The sequence below is a fragment of the Trichosurus vulpecula genome, chromosome 2 (genome assembly GCF_011100635.1).
Source record: "Trichosurus vulpecula isolate mTriVul1 chromosome 2, mTriVul1.pri, whole genome shotgun sequence".
In the NCBI taxonomy this organism is placed as follows: Eukaryota; Metazoa; Chordata; class Mammalia; order Diprotodontia; family Phalangeridae; genus Trichosurus; species Trichosurus vulpecula.
The window spans coordinates 451,426,372-451,443,392 of NC_050574.1; the positions used below are offsets into that span (position 1 = coordinate 451,426,372).

General features: G+C 36.3%; 1 protein-coding gene across 2 annotated transcripts in view; it reads right to left on the reverse strand.

The window, feature by feature from the left end:
- The window catches only part of ZFX (zinc finger protein X-linked), a 65,625-nt gene that overhangs the window by 25,463 nt on the left and 23,141 nt on the right, over window positions 1-17,021 (reverse strand). For both annotated transcript variants that reach the window (XM_036744284.1, XM_036744283.1), the window contains one exon: window positions 13,356-13,925. In XM_036744284.1, the coding sequence (XP_036600179.1) occupies window positions 13,356-13,908 (553 nt within the window). In that variant the 5' untranslated portion in view covers window positions 13,909-13,925. The remainder of the gene's footprint in view (window positions 1-13,355; window positions 13,926-17,021) is intronic.

The window sequence follows — 17,021 nt, forward strand, 5'->3', positions numbered from 1 at the left end:
TTCAATATTTGTCAAACTCTAATTTCCTAGAATGAGGAGGTGCATCACCCAGCTTTTAAAAGGTCAATCTAAAGGATAAAAAAGGAACTCATCTTTTGCTCTTTTCCTCTTTTTTTAAATTTTTTTTCTTTTCCTCTTTCTTATTTGGAAATTACATTCACTACCATTGCTTCAACTACCACCTGTAAAGAGGTAACTCCCAATTCTCTCTTTAGAAATGCCATTTCTTCTGAGTCTAGACCAAATACTGCCAACAGCTTATGTGCCATCTCTGTTTAACTGCCCTACTGGCACCCAAAACAAGACCATAAACATTCTCCTTTTTTAAACTTTAATTTAGCAAATTTTTTTGATACCCCTAAAGCAGTGTGCTAAGGTGTTAGGGATACAAAAACTAAATTTATTTTCGAGGAGCTTACATTCTACTAGAAATTTGGGGCTGAATATCTTATACACAAATTAGTAAAACACAAGGAAGACTGAGGAAAGAGGGAGCACCAACAATTGGGGAAGTCCAGAGTTTTCATGGAGGCAATGAGTTGATTATTTCTGTCTGCAGCACTGCTATTTTTATCCATGCTTCCATTTTCAAACCCTTGGATCTCATCCATCTTCACCACTTCTCATATATATTAGCAGTTCCCAAGTCCTGCCAATTATACCTCTGCACTAAAATTTCCATCTGTCCCCTCTCCATCCTCAGTACTGGCTCTTATTACCACTAATAGCCTACCAGATTCCTTGTCAACTCTCCTCCCCTTCCAATCCCATCTTTTATTGCCACACTAATGATCATGCAGAGCTCATGTACTAAAAAAGTCTTCAGTGGTTACCTGTTGCCTATGGAACAAAAATCTAAGCCCTTAGCCTGGTGTAGTGGAGAAATCACTCTGCTCAAGAATCAGAAGACGTGAGGGTCTGAATTCTGGCTCTGATACTTTCTAGCTGTTTGTGGCCAAGTCACTTGACACCACTCAACATCATATCATCTATAATATGTAAATAATATTTATACTATCTCCATCACAGAGCTGTTTTAGAAAAAGCACTTTGTAAATGAAGTGTGTAAACTATAACAGGGCAAGTAGTTATAGGATCACAGAGTTAGAGCTGAAAAAGGACTCTGGATGCTCATGTAGTTCAATTCTCTCATTTTACAGATGAGGAAACAAAGGATAGAAAGGAAAAGAGAAAGGACCCTAAAACTGAGTTCAGATGAAAAAAATCTAAAGGCTTTGGCTGTCCTCATGAAGCTGGCCATAAGGATTCTGTGGCCCTGACTCTGATGTCTATTCAAGGCTGCACATTGTAGTCACAACAGACTATCTGCCCACTGAACATTCTCTGCATGGTCCAAACCTCTTTCTTTGCTCACACACTTTCCTGTGACTGCAATACCTCTTTTTCATCACTACCACTCCCAATCCCACTTTTGCCTGTTGAATTCCTACCCATCCTTTAAATCCTAACTCAAGTATCACCTCCTCTGTGAAACCTTATTTGATTCTGTCAGTGACAATAAAAATCAGACCTCATGTTGCATCTTTTTATTATTTTTTAGTACGTGGACCACATAATCTTGCTTTGTGGTTACCATAATTTGTGTATTTCTCCTTCTCCACTATCCCACAAACTCCTTGCAGGGCAAAAAACCAAGTCATAATTAAACTTGGTTATCTCCCCTTTGTCCCACATAGCACTTCATACACAGTAAGCAATTAACAAATATTTTTTAAATGAATTAATGTAATAAAAGGTATATTTTTCATAATGGGTATAAAGCATACGGATCTAGTTGTTCCAAGATATGGAACAGGCTTAATATAGAAATAGCTTCAAAAACTGTCCAGCAAGATTCACAGAAAACAGATCCATAAAGAAAAATGATAAGTTTAAGTAGTCTGTCACTAAGCTTCTAATAATGAGGCAAGGAATAAAACAGGTCTTTCCACAAACTATTCTTTGGTTTACCAAGAGATAAGCCATTGAACTCGATGTACCCTAAACCTAAGGCAATTCTTCTTATTGTTTAATCCCCATTTTAGTCTCTGCTCTATTAGTATATTAAAACAATCTGTTTAAGAACAGAGAGGAAGCCTGACATAATTCAACACATACAAGCAAGCTAGGGCAGGCACAACAACTTCTCCTCCCCAAACTGCAAAAACATTCTGGCCGAGGAGATCGCCGGTGCACGTATCTCTGTATCTTCCAGAAGTAAGACTTCATTCTTCATCTGCTGACATTTGGCTTTTTTTTAAAAACAGTATCTTCACAATAATATGCTTTTAAAAGACATAAGCAAATTAGCAAAGGATAAGAATAATTTATCAAACTCGTATGGGCTAACACTGTTCACTGCTCAATAATCATGTGCTTTTTGTCAGAGTTTAGCAATAACATACCAATGTAGCTTTTAATCATCCAAAAATGCTTGAGTGGCTACTATATACAAATGGCCTTTCCTATTAAGTAAAAGGAAGGGCAATGACCTTTTTAATTATATAAAGAGTTTGTAGTTCTGTTTAGGTAAGATATGCCATTATACAGTTTTCTATTTAAGACAGTGTGTTGATTTGGTTGGGACTAGAAATTATCAGGCCACAATGCATGTTGATGACTGTCATGGTGAGGCAGAAAAATCAAAAAGGATTCTCTAAAGGGCCTACACAAGATTGCTAAGCTCTTTCTAGGGCTATAGAGTTTCAAAGAATGACAGAGACTAGAGTTGCACCTGGGTAGGCCTTTAGCTCCTAATTCCCTTTTCCCCTACTCAAAGTCCTTTCTTCAAGTCAGTCTCTGGCTTCAAAGAAGGACCTGAAATCTCTAGTTGCTAGAGAAATAGGAGGGGGTCTGAGGAGAGTAAAATTATTGTTCTGCAAGTGGAACATTTAATTAAAGTAATATGAATGCCACTCAAGGCAACAGGGAAAAAAGTCCCAAGATTTACGTATGTTATAATAAATAATTGCTGCAAATTTTCCCCTGCTTATTATATGGGCATAAGCGTATTTTAGAAAATTGTACATTTTGTGGATGACATCACAGAAAAACAAGGCTGAAAAGGATGCCAAGGAAGGCCGTTTGGGACAGCTTCTATCACAGTTATGTAACAATGAACATCATGTAACCTAAAATTTTCAATTTCCTAATTATTCTTAAAAATTTAGAGATTCCTCAACAATGGAAGCATTGGATTAAAATAAAGGACCTTTGGAGTCTCTTCCAAATCTGTGACTTTATGATTCAGAAATATGGAGAATTGTGGAGCCACAGCTTAATTTTGAAATAGTAAAGTTTTCTTTCTAAACTTGATATTTATATATATATATAAACTTCCAGGATTTACTTCAATTTCTCCCTACTCTTTGGCTTAAAGTCTATTATGAGTACATTCTTCCTTTTCTCTTTTGAAAGGGTGGTGCTGGTGTTTCTATGCTGTGTACCAAAAATCTCAGTGCAGTTCTAAGCTCTAATAACTTGAAACTGCACTAAGACTTTTGGCAGATCATGTTTAAAAACATCCTCAATATTTAAAATCTATCTGTATAACTTCTATCACAAACTCAACTCAGAGGAATAGTTTGATGGTAAAATGTTTTTAAAAAGCAAAACTTCTCATACAGATATGCTTTTAGATAATAAAGCACAAGATATATCCCGAATTTTTCCTCCAAAGGACCCTGACAACATTAGAAAACGCATCTGCTTTTTGTATAGAACTGTTGAACAAACAAAATGGGACAAAATTCAGTTGCCTTGAGTGAATCACATGCTGCAATACTGCCTAAAATCTTCCTTGAATACATTAATTAAACTGGCTTACAAAATGACAAACACTAACTTAGGCATCATAAATTAAAACCAAACCAACTTAATGATTTCAGTTACCATGCCGCCAGTATGAACAGTTTGGAACTAGTACGGTTACACAGTCTTGGGATACTGTCTAATAATCTTGGCCTTGTCGGAGCCATACGTGCATTACCTTGAACCGACCCATAAGTTTTACTACAAACACCAAGCTTCCCAGGACTTAAACAGATCTAAAACGGTCAAAATAAGAGTGAAGCACAAATTAAAAAAAAAAAAGTCTGCTCATTTTAAGACTGACAATTACTTTAAAACATATTTTGTCTTATTTTAGAAATAGGGCATCACTAGAAAAGGATAAAGAAATGTTACACTGGGTTAGCCCTAAAACCTATTCAAGTTCAATCTTTGTCTCTACCTATTTTCCTTACCATCATCTTTAAAGGTGAGGGTCAAAACCCTAATACATACTAGTTTCCCCTTAGTAACTTAATATAGATCTAGTACTCATTTATTTATCCAAAACTGCTTTTAAATCAAAATTTTATTTTAAAGCCAGCACGACTTCTTTAATGAGCTTCCTTAGACAGTAAGCCACTGGAGGGCTGAAACAATCTTTTGCCTCTTTTTCTATCCTTGGCACATAACACAACACAGTGCCTGGCACATAGTAGATACATAATAAATGTGTACTGAATGACTGAGCTTCAAAGAGTCACTCTTCATTCTACTTTTATTACCAATACCTTTTATGATTTTGTAGACTCCCAATCATCTCTCTCTCTGCTTAGCCTTCATCTATCCAGGCTAAAATTTTATTCTTTTAAGTTGTCCTCATATAGTAAGCCCTTCATATCAATCATTTAAGATGCTCTTTTTTAGATATTTTCCAAGTCCATAACATTTCCTTGAGGCTTAAGGGTAATCACAAAAGTGTACTTTAGCAATAAATGTAAATAGCACCTTAAGCAAATTTGTGCCCACGTTAAAAAAGACTAGACAGTTAAAAGTAATGCAAATAAAAGTGAGCACCTGCCACTTGTTACTCAACAGTCTGGAACTTCCCAATTTGAACCATTATTACAAGAAATTGAATTTTTAAAAAATCAAAATTAGAATGAAGCTGTTGTCACACAAAAAAAGGTTTTTTCACAATCCCAGAATATTTTATTAAGTAGAAATTTAATCAAAACATCCTTCCCTAGATAACTTGAAAAATAGCTGACTCATGATGAGAAGTGATACCACTGCCACCAAGAAGCAGAACGGAAAACCTACTCACCTATTCAGAAAACCTCCAGTTGTCACTCCTCTGCTCGGCTGTTTCCATAGAAACTAGGGCAGGGATAGCACCAAGGACAAGAAGCAGTGAGGGACCAGCTACTGTTTATTATGAAAAGGGACATGGGAGCAGATTTTGTGCTACTCCATTCAATCAGCTATGAATATAAGTGCGCAAAAATGTAAGAAGGCATGAAGGAAAGAGAAGGATAGAAAAGACACAAAGAATAACAAAGAGGGAAGCGAGAAGAGCAATAAACAAAGTCTTCATCGTCCTGGGTGGATAACTTGTAAATTTTATTTGAAAATGTTTATTTTCCTTTTGAATAATTCCCTCTTTCCTGTTACTAAAATAAGAAGTAGAATCAACCAAACATTTATGGAATCTCAACTGGGGAATCACTGAGCAAACATAAATGCAGTGAAAAATTACTGCGCCTTAAGAAACAATGAATCTGAAGAATTAAGAGAAGCATGGAAGGTTTAAAGGAAACCAATGAAGACCATAATAAGCAGAACCAAAGCAATATCCAGAAAAACATCAATAAAAAGGAAAAGAAGAAAAGCTGTGTAATTACAATGCCCACGCCAGGTCCCAGAGAAGAGCAGAGAAAATGCGCCTCCCTCCCTTCTTTGCAGAGGTGGGGAGCTATGACTATTTAATATTATATACACGATCAGACACGGCTGTCACGTTTGTTGGTTTTGCTGCATGTTTTTCTCTTTCCTACTAGGGATGGCTCTGTAGGGTATGTTAGAGGGAGCGATAAGAGTTGGAAATTAAGATTTCAATAAACAAAACAGTTCAATAATATTAAGACTTTTTAAAAAAAATCCAACCCATAAATGGATGAAAACTGTCCATTTTCAAAGTATGATGAATACAGAGGGCACTTAATAAACATTTGTGAATGAACTTAAATCCTTCTGATAGTCATATTAGAGCCCGATAGTCAAAGTACAGACAGAGAAAATTAGAAGTCTAAGAAATTCTTTTCTCACTTTTGGCACAAAGACTTAATAAGACCATGTAAAAAGCATTTGGGGTAAGAGCTGATTTTGATACTTGTGGCACTAATAATGACTATAAAAACTAGTAACTAAACCAAAATTGAATATTCTATACATTAGTCCACATGGTATAGGGAAAAGGGGAAAGAGGGCTGGATTTAGAGTCAAAGGACCTGGGTTCAAATCTTGGCTCTACAAACACATGATCTTTTTGCAAGGCATCTTTACACCCTCTACTCAGGGGTCGAATCAGGGGAATGAATTAGAATACCTCTAAGGTTCCTTCTAGTTCTCAGTCTTGCAGTTCCATGCAGTAAAATGTCCTGGTTATAACCTTAGCTCTAAACATCAACAAATATCCTCAAAAACTTAAATTCCTATAGCTCCTACAGCTGTGTAAAGGAATTGTTCATTAACTGAGTATCACCTGATCTGTTCCTAACTTTTCCACAATATAATTGTCATAAAGTGACAGCCTGTTTAAATGCAATGTGCATTTAAAATGCACCAAAAAAATGAAGATTTGTTTAAGGAGCTTTGTGACAACTCAATAGCAATCTAAAATCATGGACTATATTTCCTGAGTGAGTAACTCCAGTGAAACATAAGAAGCATAGAAACTATGAAATACCACTACAACTTGTTTTTTCTTTAACAAGACGCTCGAGGCATTAGGTGCAGAAAAGAAAGAAATGTATCTGTCAATCCCTTGTAGCTTTTTGTTCCGGAAACAAGAGGATCATTTTCTGAAGAAATTAGAGGATGAGATTTATTCACCAAATATTTAATGAGCATATATTGTATGCGAAACACTGTGAAGGACTGAAAAATATAGAGATACATCAAAGAAATATTTAAAAACACACATAAGTGAGCTGAGGGAAGTTTTGAAGGAGTCACAAATTGGGAAGGTCTGGGGTTTTCTGCTATTATTTAAAAGAACTACATAATACAAGTTCAATTTCATATACAATCTTCTTTTCTGTTCTTTATATATTGAAATGTTCAAATCTAAGCTTCTAATAAAAATATAATCATAAGAATTTAAAGATAGCATCTTCTCTTAAACAATTTACAAATTACTGATCAAATTATGAAGCACGTATGGACGATGCAAGGACCAAAAAGGGTACTGATTTATCCATGTGCCCTTAAACAGAAGATTCATATAAAATACCTTAAGCGTATGGCACTGACAGGGTTCATCTTAAGCACAGATGAAACTTCCTGATGAAGAGAGTAAGTCAAGGTAGGGCAATAATTTTTTTAAATGTTTGGAAAAGATCAGTTACGAAGCTCCTGGGCATTACTCATGTGAGGTCCGCTTCATATACTGTATTACTGCACCACTGCTAAGATTCTTGTGACAGTTTTAAGGATTACTATACTGAATACAAAACAATCCTAATTCTAAACTCATAAGTTTTAAGTAGAATGCAAAACAGAGGAAAATAATTTGGTTGTGAGACAGATTATAGGAATATGCCATGAACACAAGGACTGCATGGTGTAAGTACAAAGAGCCCTGGAACTTAGATGCAAAGCATCAGGAAAGCAGAACCAAAATCATACCACAAGTGACTGCAACAATAAATCAATGACCAGTAAGGGGCAGCCACACGTAACAGCTGCGGTAGGATCATGCTACTGACGTTACGGCACAGCATCTTTCCTTTTTGTTAGCAATACAATCAACAACCAACAAACATTAGCTGCAACCTTGCCATTAGGTGATTCTGCTTGCCTATTTCAGGGAATGTACTTTGTGAAAGGGGTAGGGGACGTGGTTTCTGTGTCTGCTGCATCAAAATAAAATGAATCACTACATTTATAAAAACAAAGAAAGCTTGCTGGACTCGGCGTCAGAAAACCTGGGTCTGAGTCCCAGTTTTCATACATCTCTGACATTTCAAGTCTGTCTTTGGTAAACTGAGAACAGCGGCGGCAGCAGCACACCTGGCTCAAAGATTTGGTGAGAATGAAATGAAGTAACAATGTTGATGCGCACTGTTCAACTTTGGAGCCTTAGCTAGGACCGCAGATTTAAAGCTGCCATTTGTTTACATGCTACTTGAATATCAACATTTTCTATTTCTGTATCCATTTATAGCACCTGCCACAGCCTGAGCGTAGGGAAGGTACACAGTACTGTTTGCTGAATCGAGGCCTGGGATTTGTTAAGCAACTCTGAATGACTGAAGAAATCTATTAAAACCCTGAGCCTATCTTCATGATGTTCCCGCCATCATGAAGTAAGAGGGCAAGATAAGGCTGGTTTTATTCAAGCGCTCTGTCAGGAACATCCAAAGCACATGTGTGTACATTTGCACGTATCTTCCACAAGCGTAATATTCTGATTCCCCATTGTGGCAGTGAGGTGAACCTAGGTCCTTGAAGGGCAGCTAGCTGCAGCAGTGGATAGAGTGCCAGGCCTGTAATCAGGAAGACCTGAGTTCAAATCCAGCCTCAGGCACTTACTAGCTATGTGATCCTGGGCAAGTCACTTAGTCCCAATGCCTCAGTTTCCTCATCTGCAAAATGAGCTGAAGAAGGAAATGGCCAAGAAAACAGCACATGGGGTCACGAAGAGTCGGACAGGACTGAACCACAAAAAGGTCCCTGAAAGCCATGGGCAAACACGACCCAGCCGGAAAGCCTTGAAATACTGGTCATGGGAATGGAAGCTTACGTCTGTCATCCAAGGACAGACGAGCGTGCAAAGGCTCATCCACATATTTCCTGCAAGGTGAGGAAATGCTCAGGATACAACAACTTCTGAAGACTACACACCAAACTGTACAAAGGGGCTGCAATCTGACGTATACACATATGCACAAATGTTAAAAGACAGTCCAGAAAACTGTCCTTCCAAAAAGCTATATAGCAGCTAGTCAACATTACTTCATAATAGATGAAAGATAAGGAAACCAGGGAAACCAAATAAAATAAGTCAAAAACAGATCCAAACCTATTCTGGAGTTTCAAGGCAAACCAAAATAGAAGAATGAGGAAGGGAATCATTATTTCATAAATACTACTGGGAAAACTGGGTGTAAAGAAGAAAAAGAAATACATAACTACAGCTAAATTAAGAATTTACATTTAAAAAACCAACCACTTAAAGAGTAATAATATAGTAATATATAGTAATAATATAGTAATAATATAGTAATAATTCTGTAGGGAGATAATTTCTTGACCATTAAAACAAGAGAAGTAATTACCAGCAAAAGGAGCACAGCTAATACTGCATAAGCATAAAGTATTTCTGCATAACGAAACAAAATTTAAAAATAGGAATATATGTATATACTCACAATTAAAATCATAGATAATATTTTGATTCCCAAAATATATAGGCAACTGATTGATATGTCATCTCCAAAGGACAAAATAATGCTCATATAAAATGAAATACAAATAAGCAACTATGGAATTGGTTCTCAGCAATAATTAAAAACAAGCACATTAAAAGTACCATCACACTCATTAAAATAACAAACACAAATGAAAATTAAAAAGCACAATGTTAATGAGGTTGTGGAAGGAAAGAGACAGACCTACATTGTTGATGGCACTAAAAAAACTTTTGGGAATATATCCTGCTAATGGGTAAAAAAAGTAATAAAAATAATCATATCCTTTAACTCAGTAATGCCCCTTTGGGAACGACATTCCAAGAAAATAAGAGGAAAAAAATGTACAAAGATGTTTGTATCTGCACCTTTTTTTCACACGTGCGTGCGTGCATGCATGTGTGTGCGCGTGTAAAAGCTCAGCACTGGAATGCTTGCTTATGCTATGTAAATGTGTATCCTAATCTGACTATAAAGTTGCCTTCAAGAATGAATCATTCAATCAATCAACACTTATTAAGCACCTACTATGTGCCAGGCACTAGACTAAGAGCTAAATGAAGAAGAACCAATAATAAGAAATAAGAAAACAAAGGAGAACTCAGGATGTGAGGACAAACTTTACACCATGTCTAATTAGAATACAGAGTTGAGTGTATTTGTTTTCTACTTTACATAGCTGTCGTTTTGACGTTTCTGGTTAATTTTATTTTTAGAACTGAACACATATCCAGCTTTGGTTAAATTCTTCAGCCATGTTCAATACTTAGAATTAGAGCTAGAACATGGAAATCCATTGAACAATGCAGTTTATGGAGTATTCTCAAATATTCAAATCTTGAAACTTGTTTTCAGAAGACTGTAATTTTCAAGTGCATGTGGGAATTCTGGACAGCTCTGTAGAGCTGGTTTAGCATTGCTAGACTGAAAAGAAGCCTAAAGAACGAGGTACCAGATTGCACCAGGAAAATTCTAGTCTACGAATAAATACAAAAAGTATTTATCATTACTGACCCTACTTGTGTAATATGCCATACATAAGGTACCAAGTAACAAACTGAGCAACAAAACCAGAAATGAAAAAGTATCCTCTGGAAGCTTTTTCAAGTATAATACCCACCCACACGACAACAAAGTCCTAACCATTTTCAATCTTTCACGTAACTGGGAAAATTCACCAGCTATGGCACCACGACTGGTTGAATTCAGAGAGGATACCGAAGTTAATTCTAGAAAACATACACGTAACAGTTCATAGGGAAGAAAGAATGTAAGGACTGCAAAAGACAGAGAAAATAAAACCATACTTTTTCCATGGAAAGTACGGGTAATTGGCACTTCTGCTAACCTTCTCATCCAAGGATCCCTAGCCACTTTTACAATTGTCTTAGTCCTTTACACTTACCCCATTATAGTTTTCCCTAGGTACTATGTTCAATTTGTTGTCAGACACTGCTGACAAGTTTCAAAGCCACCCAAATCATTGATAGAATGTAAGCTCCTTGAGAGCAAGGGCTGTTTCACTTTTGTCTTTGTGTTCCCAGTACCTGGCACATAAGAAGTACTTAATAAATGAATGATAAAAGGGAAAAAGAAAATAAAGTTGGTATTCAAAAATCACCATCACAGAATCACAGTTTTAGAAAAATTAATGCAACCACCTCAGTGGTTTTTCTTAATGTTTATCAAATGTGGAACTGAATGGTAAAAAACAAGTGTTTCTCCTTTAATGTCGGTTTCTATTTGGGTTATTAGAGGACAATTAGACACCAGCACAAAATCTTACAGGAGTAAGCCCTCAGTATTTGTTGGAATTTCAGTTCAAATTACAAAGGAAGTAATTTTATTTTCAAATTGCTGATATGAAAATATACTGTATAGAAGGAAGGTGGTATGGTATAGTAAAAAGAAAATGGACTGGGAGTCAGGAAGACTTGGGTTCAATTCCCTCCTCAGACACTTATTAACTGTGTAACCCTACAGAAATAATCTCTCAACCCAATTCTTCTGTAAAATGGGGATGAGGGCACTGACCTCATTAGGTTAATCTGAGGATCAAATGAGGTAATATGTGCAAACCATTTGCAAAAGTCTAAGTGCTATGTAAATGCCAACTACTACCATTACTTATAGCTAGATTACAGAAACTTTCACTCTGAAGATTTGAGACTAGTTGGGTTTTGTTTTTTAAGCTAAAAAGAGCCATTCCTTCTTTAATATTTATTTACTCAAAAAAAAAGGGGGTGGTGGGGCTCCTTTAAGCTAGACTCAGGGCCTAAAACTAAATAAAAAAGTTAATAAAAAAAAACAAATTACATAATAAAGTACAAAACAAACGATGTACTGTACCATCGTTCCCCTTCCCTCCCCACCAAGAAAGACTGTTTTTCATGAGCCCCTTAAAAAGATATGAAAGGTGGGGGTAATTGGTGTTAAGCTATATGCTATTTAAAAAATGCTGACTCCAAACACTGTACTCCCAGGAAAACTAGATAGAATAGGCATCCAGACTGGCCAAGAACATTACAGGAACTGGGCTACTGCACACCATAACCCCGTTATTCTTTATGAACTTTATTATGGTATTTGTTATATTCCTAGGGTCCTTGGATCCCCCAGCCTCTGGTCACTCTCCCCATCGAATCCCTTTTATATACTAGTGCCAGTTTAGTCTCCAATACAGACTTGTTCATGGCGCTACGTTGCTCAAGAGCCTTCCAAGATTCTCTAATTGCTCTGGTCATTCGCAGCCCTGGTTCCAGACCGTCCTTCTAGCCTTGTTCTCTACTTCCTTCATTTACTCTATGTTCAACTAAACTGGACTAATCATTATTATTTGAACATATCTGTCACTTTCCTTCTTCCATTCCTTTGCTCAAGTCCTACCCTCCTTGGAATTTCTACCTCTCCTATCTCTGCCTATGGAAATTCTAACCCTCCTTGAAGGATGAGCTCAAATTACCCTTCCTTCCTCCACAAAACTTTTCCTGATCCTCCCCAGTTGGAAATGACTTCAAGGTTAGAACCGTCCTAGAACTTTATTTGTACCTTTTATAAACTGAGTGTACCACCATTATTTTCCTGTCTTCTCTCCCTTATAAGTTCCAAAAGGTGGGGACCATACTTTATCAATCTTCGCAAACTCCTTAGCATCTAACACTTTGCAGAAAATAAAGACAATAAATGTTTGCAAAATTATATGGAACATATACCCCTTAAATATTATAGGCTTCCTACACATTATATTATTTAACAATGCTCTGTGTTAAAAAGAAATAGTCATATAAGACTTTAGAGAAACAAACTGTATGCAATCATTTTCTATGGAAATTCATTCTAAAACCACTGAAAGTTTCAGATAATCATTAGAACTGTGATACATCCAATCTTATATTCTGTTTCTAACAGCAGGACTAAGAAACATTTTTGTTCAAGGGCATAGCTCGCCTGTCAAGCTGAAGAGATGGTTAAGTAACAAAACATCACAGTTTCATTCAGTCACCAATATTTACTTTTGAAGATGCTTAAACTTTTCTCTGTACTCATCTCTTATCTGTTGTATTGTACATTTCCTTTATTCCTCCTAAATTACTCCACTGGAAATTTCAAGCACTGCCCCCTTGTTCTAGTTTATCAAGATTACATGGTCCAGCTTCAACTACCCTTCCCCATTTAAGGAATCAATTAAATTCTCTTTCAATCCCTTAAGCATTTTAATTTTCTTAAGGCTTTAACTTAATAGGATCCAACTGAAACACAAATACAGGTAGGTTTATGAGATTTACTTTAATTTTATAGAAGTTTCAAGTAAAGTAAATATCATCCCTGATATCTTTTAGAGAAGACACTTTTCAAAATATATCTTTGACAACAGAGCTTTACCCCAAAACTTACAGGAAATCATAAGGTAATCCTCACAGTTGCTTTTATCATCATCTTGCTGTTCCACAGGGATTCCATTGGCATCTATAACAGCTTCTGAGGCACAGTCTGCTACCAATACTTCTTCTGAAACTACATCAGTTGTCAGAGGATCTGTGACAATTTCTGCTTCTACCACATTGTCATGAACAACATGTTCCACATGCCCAACATCAGGTACATGCATAGAGTCACTCGTCAACACGTGTTCTGGTATGGACATAGTAGCCGTAGTTATGTCGGAGGCTAAAACATCGTCAGGGACAGTGCAATGCGCTAACGAGACTTCTTCTGTCACATCTGTGTCCAGCACTTGCTCAGGAATAATGACTGTTTCAGACACATCTGCTTCTTCCATGATATCTGGGCACTGAACATCCTCTATGACAACGTCCTCGATGACATCTTGGATCACTACAGAGTCTGGGTCGTCAGGGACAAAGTTATGCACAGTTATGTCTGAATCCACCACATCTGAAACAAAAACAGTCTCTTGTACTTCCACAACAATCTGATCGCCATCCATGTGTGCAGCATCAGCTCCTTAAAAAAATAAAAATGACAATGAAAGACTTGCAGGCACACAAGCCTATCTCAAATGACAGATTACTTTTTAAAAAAACTTCCACAGGGCATACTACTGACTTCAGAGCTTTCTCTTATATTGAATTACACTAAAGCAATAGTGTGTGATTTATTCCTACCTCTGGGAGGAGGCTGGGGGAATACAAACATGTACCACACTGATCACTTTCTGACCCAACACAAGTCAAATAATGTTTTCTTAATTTTTAAAAAAGTTTTATTTCCAGTTTCAAATTCTCTCCCTCCCCTCTACCATCCATTGAGAAGGAAAAACATAAGATACCCATTATATATATGAAGTCATGCAAAACATTCAAGTAATATTTGAAAAAATGTTCCAGAGAAACCAATGACCAGAGGGAACCAGAGAATATATTCATAGGAAAAATACTTCTGGAAACACAAAGATTAAAACTTTTAACAGTATTAATGCTAGCAATAGCATCCAAGTATTTATAGATGACTATAAAATTAAAATTAAACAGGTACCAGAAAATTCTATCTGCAAAACACATTTCCTCCCTCCTTCACCATACATTCATTTTTCCCCTTTTTCCTCACAAAACATTCTCTTCTGATTTCTCCTTTCTACTTCTTTCACTAGAATCCCTTATCCCTTCAAATTTCTTCTCTACTGTTCTGATCCATACTATAGTGCTAAGTATGGGCACACACATTATATATTTAAGTTGAAAAAAAGAAAAAAAAAAGAAAAATCTTAATTTATAGTACAATGACCATGATGCAAGTAAGTTCATTATAAGAGAAAAGCAGGAGCAATAATAAGTAAGGCCTTTTGAAAATGAAGGGATGCTTTGGGAGAAACAAGGTTCAGGAAGCAAACAGGGCAATATTCTTTAACATTTAAGGACTAGACCAAGAGGGGAGGAGCTAAAATTTTAAATTGGAAAAAACACTAGAGTATGAGCTCATCATCTACTCCAGCACCCATTCTCACCCCTAAATGTAAAAGTGACTACCCCAATGTCATACAAAGCCAAATTAAGCAGATGGCCTAGAAGTACAAGCCAGGTCTTTTGACTCTTGTCACTGTAAGAAAAATAGCTTTAGTTTCTTAACTGAAAGACCACTCCTTAACTGTCTTACTATTTTTGCATCAATTTTGCAGGTATATAAAATTGATCACTACCTCACTAGTCAGATATACAGAAACAGAAATTTTGGGTGAATTTCTTCAACACACTAATTCTGAAGAATAGGTCAAAAAAGATAAATCTTATATGTCCAAATTTCAAATGAGATAAAACAGTAAATTTATCAATTTAGAAGGTATTTTAAGTTCCCTAGAATTTCTTTTGTAAAATACTTTCTAACAATTTATGTCCATTTTTCCTTACATTTATATACATTGCTCTTATTAAATCAATCCCACAATTCTAATTTTAAATATATTTATTTATATGTTGAGATACAAAAACTACTGGATTAATGTCCAGGGACCTGGATTGTAGTCCTAGGCTCTGCCATCCAACTTGACAGTTATAGAACCTCTCTCACTCTGGTCCTTCATTTGTGAAATGGGGAGAATGGCTTCCATGCCTATCTCATATGATTTGAGGTATCAAATGAGAGAAGGAGAGAGATAGGAATAGATCTGTGATTTCAGTGACATAGTTGTTCCAGACATAGTTCCAGATGAGGAAACTCCCCCTATTAATGTAGCTCAACACCTTCTCTGCAGCTTGGTCTTAAAAAGTTGCCTAGAGAGCTAAGAGAGTAAAAGACTTGCTCAAGGTCACACAGCTAGTATGTGTCAGAGGCAGGATTTGAAACCAGGTCTTCCTGGCTTTGAGGACAGCTCTCTGTCCATTATGCCATGCTGTCTATTAAATTAGAGAATGCAGATTAAAGTCTTACGCAACTATAAAATGATATTGCTATTCTATATTAATTAGTTTATACATTAGAACTTATGTATCCCCAAATTTAGTAATCTACTCAAAGGCAGACAAATACGTTTAGTATTCAGAAATTTGAGAGCCCCAAATGTCTCTTCCATCCTCTGAACTATATGGACTTATTCGTACCATTCCTATTAATTTCTCCAAACGCAGTGTTGTGATCGAAAGATAAAATTTAACCACTCCTTACATATTGCGATGAAGTGGGCAAGAAAACATAGTTATCAATCTTGTTTAACGATATCCTCAAACTGGATTATAAGAATTAGTTTACAACTAATATAAACTTGTCATATTAGAAAACTGGCAAGAAGGTAAGATGTGGTGAGCAGCTTTAAATATTTGGAAATCTGCTAAAGGACTCCTTCTGCCAAGAACTACACATCTTAAAAATTCCTGACTTGTTTTTAATTTCCTATTTCCTATTTCAAAAGGTAGAAAAAGTGTCTAGAGAAAATGCTATTCCGAACCTGATTGTGAATAGCAGGGAAGGACTGGTAAACTAGAAGAGTAACCTTGAGAGAAAGTGGTCATATCATTTTAGAGCCTGTGATAGCCAAGGGGAAGAATGCTGGTATAATTTATTGTGTGCCCTGGAATTCAGGAGAATATAACTGACAAATATCAGAAAAAAAGTTTCTAATTGATGGATGGCAAATCTTAAACAAAAGGCCACAGAGCAGTGGAAAGAGCACTGCCTCTGGGGATGTCTGTTAATCGGGAAGGGCTGAACCAAGTTGTGGCAGATGACTGCAACAGAAGACTACTATTGTGCTGTAAGACACGACAAGCAGGATGATTTCAGAAAAACCTGTAAAGACTTAGATAAACTGATGCAAAATAAGGTGAGTGAAACCAGGAGAACACGGTACACAGGAACAGCAATACTGTATGATAATCAACTGTGAATGACTTAGCTGTTCTCTGCAATACAACGATCCAAGATAATTCCAAAGGACTCAGGATGAAAAATGCTGTCTCACTCCAGAGAAAGAACTGATGGAGTCTGAATGCAGATCCGAGCACACAATTTTTAACTTTCTTATTTTTTAATAGTTTTTTTAAAATCTGTGTTTTCTGTCACAACATAACGTGGAAATATTTTCCATGACTGCACATGTATAACCTATAT